The sequence below is a fragment of the Phocoena sinus genome, chromosome 15 (genome assembly GCF_008692025.1).
Source record: "Phocoena sinus isolate mPhoSin1 chromosome 15, mPhoSin1.pri, whole genome shotgun sequence".
Classification (NCBI taxonomy): domain Eukaryota; kingdom Metazoa; phylum Chordata; class Mammalia; order Artiodactyla; family Phocoenidae; genus Phocoena; species Phocoena sinus.
The window spans coordinates 45,823,031-45,827,439 of NC_045777.1; the positions used below are offsets into that span (position 1 = coordinate 45,823,031).

The 4,409-nt window shown below is 59.7% G+C and overlaps 1 protein-coding gene across 1 annotated transcript; it reads left to right on the plus strand.

The window, feature by feature from the left end:
* The first annotated feature begins 1,061 nt into the window (after nt 1-1,061).
* On the plus strand, nt 1,062-4,077 carry NKX2-2 (NK2 homeobox 2). Its single transcript, XM_032606679.1, has 2 exons — nt 1,062-1,710; nt 2,629-4,077. The coding sequence occupies exons 1-2, from the start codon at nt 1,452-1,454 to the stop codon at nt 3,189-3,191; spliced, it is 822 nt and encodes a 273-aa protein (XP_032462570.1). The 5' UTR covers nt 1,062-1,451; the 3' UTR covers nt 3,192-4,077.
* Nucleotides 4,078-4,409: the final 332 nt, after the last annotated feature.

Genomic DNA, 4,409 nt, shown 5'->3' on the forward strand with positions numbered 1-4,409 from the left:
GGGAGACTTCCCCACCCCCACCGCCCCACCCCGGGCGCCCGCAAAGCAGAAAGTGAACTGCGCTGTCCTGCTCAGCAGCACAGAGCTGGGGGGAGGGGGAGAGGGGAGGGAGGCGGGGAGAAGGAAATAAATGTCTTTAGCAAATAAAGGGTGTCGGGGCGGGGGAGGTGGTGTCGCTTGGTGGTGGCTCCGGCCGGCCCCGAGCCGATTCCTCTCCTGGGTTTCGGGCTCTTTCGGCGTTTAACTAGAATCAATTACTTGCCTTGTCATTTCTAGTACTCATCCTTAAGCCTCAACCAAAATATTGACCTAGGAGGCTTACAGAAGTTGGGCTCTTGCCATTTGAACCGGATCTTGTTTAGGGAACGGCCAGCGATGGGAAGGAGAGATTTCCGCGGCTCAGCCTGCGCCCCCTCCCCCTTTTCCAAAGGCGCCACAAATCGCCAATTTTCCGGCTTGCTGGGGGCAGGCGCGCGTGGGCGGGGAGGTAGGAACCGGTGAATGTTGAGGATTCTGTTTTTCTCTCCTCCTCCGGGTTTCTGTTTTGTTTTCTTTCCTCCTCCCCCGCTTTTTTTAAAAAGATGCAATTTGTTAAAACTGCCCTTTCAAGTGTGTGGACTCGCGAGCGACGCGGTGGTCCTTTGTATGTAAATACTGGGTAAGAAAGGCTCGCCCCGTCTTTGCAATTAATTGACACGTTACACCTCTCATCTTGCTCTAGAGGGCCGTTGGCTGGGAGCGCGGAGCTCCCCAAAACCCACAATTTCACATCTGCAAATACAGTCTTCATCCACTTGACTTCCAAGACCCGCCCACACGTGTCCAACCTTTGCGTTTTAATGTCTCCCTCCCCCTTTTTTTCCACCCTTCTCTCGCTCTCCCTCCCTCCCTCTTTCTCTCTCTCTCTCTCTTTCCCTCCCCCCCTTTCCCTCCCCCTCCTTTTCCTCCCCCTCCCTCTATCTTTCCCTCCCTCTCTTTCTCCCCCTCTTCCCCCCCTCTCCCCAGGTTCGTGAGTGGAGCCCAGCCTTATATGGACTGATCGCTCGGGCAATGGCCCATTTTTTCCTCGCCACCAGCCGCCACCGCGCGCTGAGCGGCCGCCGGAGCCGGAGCTGACGCCGCCTTGGCACCCCTCCTGGAGTTACAAACTCGGGCCCGGCCCGCAGCGCTGGCGCGCAGGCCGCCCGGCTCCCCGCGTCCATTTCCGCGTGCTTGCAGAGAAGACACAGGCAACGCCTTGGGCTTTTTTCTTTCTTTCTTTCTTTCTTTTTCTCCCCTTTCCCAGAGTTTCTTTCATTTTCTTAAACATAATAATCTCAATAATTAAAGCCCATCCCCCCTCCCCTCCCCCAACCCCTCTCCCCATACCCCCTCCCCCGCCCCTACTGAGAGCGCAAGGAATTGACCAAGTGAAGCTACAACTTTGCGGCATAAATTGCGGGGTCCCGGCCATGTCGCTGACCAACACAAAGACGGGGTTTTCGGTCAAGGACATCTTGGACCTACCGGACACCAACGATGAGGAGGGCTCGGTGGCCGAAGGGCCAGAGGAGGAGAGCGAGGGGCCGGAGCCCGCCAAGAGGGCCGGGCCGCTAGGGCAGGGCGCCCTGGACACGGTGCAGAGCCTGCCCCTAAAGAACCCCTTCTACGACAGCAGCGACAACCCGTACACGCGCTGGCTGGCCAGCACCGAGGGCCTCCAGTACTCCCGTAAGTAGCGAAACTTGGCCGCCGCAGCTGTGACCGCCTCTGCTACTGTGGCCGCAGCCTGGGCCGCACGCCGCGGGGAGAAAAGGGATGGAGCCTTGTAAGCCGGATCCCTCACCCTGCGCCCCCAGAAAGATGCCTAACGTTTGTTTGGGATGCCCTACCTCTTCCCTCTTCGTCAGACCCCCCCTACTCCGGGAAGGAGACTTGGTCTCAGATATTTTTTCCAAAGAGAGAAATTAGGAGAAAGAAGGGGAGGAGAATACCTCCCAAGGGCTGGTTACAGACGCCAACCAGAACTGACGGCTCCGGCCGGAGCCCCCCTCCCCCATTCCGACAGCCGGGAAGGACTGGCCTGGAGCAGTGGAGCGAGCCAGCCTGCCTCGGGATACGGGGAGAGGGTGGCCCGGGTATAAATAGCTCACCCTGCCCCCTGCACTTCATAGAGGACGCTTTGTGCGGTGCGGAGGGTGTCTAGAAAGTCGGAAAGCAGAAACGAAAGCCCCCAAAACCTGCCTTAAATGGCCGAGCCGATCAATGCCGGGATTGTGGGTTTTTTCTTTTAAAAATCTGCCCACGTCTCTCCGGAGAGGAAACTGCTTAAGGGGGCCGGAGCCCTTAACCCGCGATGATCTCCTCCGCGCGCCACTCCCCCCCCCCCCGCAAAAAATACGCACCCACACTGGTCAAACCCCTAGAAAGTGGAGCACCGAGCCCCTACTCCAGCCGCTTCTTCTCTTTCCCCGGGGCGGACACCGACGATTTTGTCAGGCGTGGAGCAGGGCGGGGGTCAGGGCGAAGGCAGCGGGGCCTGGCTGCGGGGCGCACAGGCCCGAGGGCGCACGGAGGATCCGGGGCACGCGGGGTCGGGCCCGGCCGCGCGCGGCCTCCAGGCTCCTGATGGGCTTCTCTTTCCCCCAGTGCATGGGCTGGCAGCCGGCGCGGCGCCCCAGGACTCGAGTTCCAAGTCTCCGGAGCCCTCGGCCGACGAGTCACCGGACAATGACAAGGAGACCCCCGGCGGCGGAGGGGACGCCGGCAAGAAGCGGAAGCGGCGGGTGCTCTTCTCCAAGGCGCAAACCTACGAGCTGGAGCGGCGCTTCCGGCAGCAGCGGTACCTGTCGGCGCCAGAGCGCGAACACCTGGCCAGCCTCATCCGCCTCACGCCCACGCAGGTCAAGATCTGGTTCCAGAACCACCGCTACAAGATGAAGCGCGCCCGGGCAGAGAAAGGTATGGAGGTGACGCCCCTGCCCTCGCCGCGCCGGGTGGCCGTGCCCGTTTTGGTCAGGGACGGCAAACCGTGCCACGCGCTCAAAGCCCAGGACCTGGCAGCTGCCACCTTCCAGGCGGGCATCCCCTTTTCGGCCTACAGCGCGCAGTCTCTGCAACACATGCAGTACAACGCCCAGTACAGCTCGGCCGGCACCCCCCAGTACCCGACAGCACACCCCCTGGTCCAGGCCCAGCAGTGGACTTGGTGAGCGTCGCCCCTCCGAGACTCTCGGCCCCAGGCCCAGGCCCCACCCCAGCGGCGGAGGCGAGGAGGACTCGGCCCTTACAGTGGTTATTATATTATTATAATTATTATTCTGGAGTCGTGTTGACTCTTGGCTCCGTTGGGGAGGCGCCAGGAGGTTGCTGCACCTCCTTGGAGAGGCAGATTCCACCCCCCAGCTCCGCCCCATCCCTCTCTCGGTTTGAACCTTTGGAGACGGCTGAACCGTAAGCCGAGTTTACAGAATGTTTGCGCAGCTTCGCTTCTCTGCCTCTCCCCGGGGACCGAATGGTCCCAGCGTTAACGTCCTCACCTGAGAAGGAGTAAAAGACCCCCCCCCGCCCCGCTTTTGTGAATTTTGTAAAATATGTTTGTGTGAGTAGCGATATTGTCAGCTGTCTTCTTCTGAAGCAAGTGAAGAACACTTTAAAAATATAGAGGATTTTTTTCTCCATTTTTTTTAAAGTAAGAAAATGCTAAATATTTATGGCCATGTAAACGTTCTGACAACTGGTGGCAGATTTCGCTTTTCGTTGTAAATATCGGTGGTGATTGTTGCCAAAATGACCTTCAGGAAGGGCCTGTACCCCTCAGGGCCCAACTCCTTTCTTCGTGGTTTGTTTTGGTTTGCTTATATTTGGTTACCCCTGCTTTCTTCTCTTCTTTTTTTATTTTGTTCAGTGCAAACATTTCTCAAATATGAAAAAGGAAAAATGTGTAGGCGAGCGAGAAGCCCCCTGCCCCATCCTCCGGGTCCTGAGACCCGGAACTTGGAGCTCAGCGGTTCCGTGCGGTTCCCCAAGAGCGCCGGGCGCTGAAAGCTTTCAATTTTTTTAAATAAGAATTTTAATAAAAATCCTGTGTTTAAAAAAACCAAGCCCGGCCCTCCCGTTTGTCTTACTTTGTCGCCCTGCGCCGGGCAAGGAGGTCTCGGGCAAGGAGCCGGGCCAGGCCGCTGGCCGCGCTCTACCCCGCGCACCCCTTGGGAGCCGGGGCACCCGGGGCGCTGGGGAGGCTTCGGAACAGGCCTCTCCCGGGCGGGCGGGCCAGGCCCCGCGCCTCGGACCCCGGGCGCGCGCGGGAGCGCTGGCCTCGGGCCTGCGAGCGGCTGACCCGCCGCCCGGGGTCGCTCGGCCTCTCCCAGCCTGTCTCTCGGCCTCACGCGCGGTCTGCATTCGGGCGGCAGCGCCCTGGCGCAGGAGGA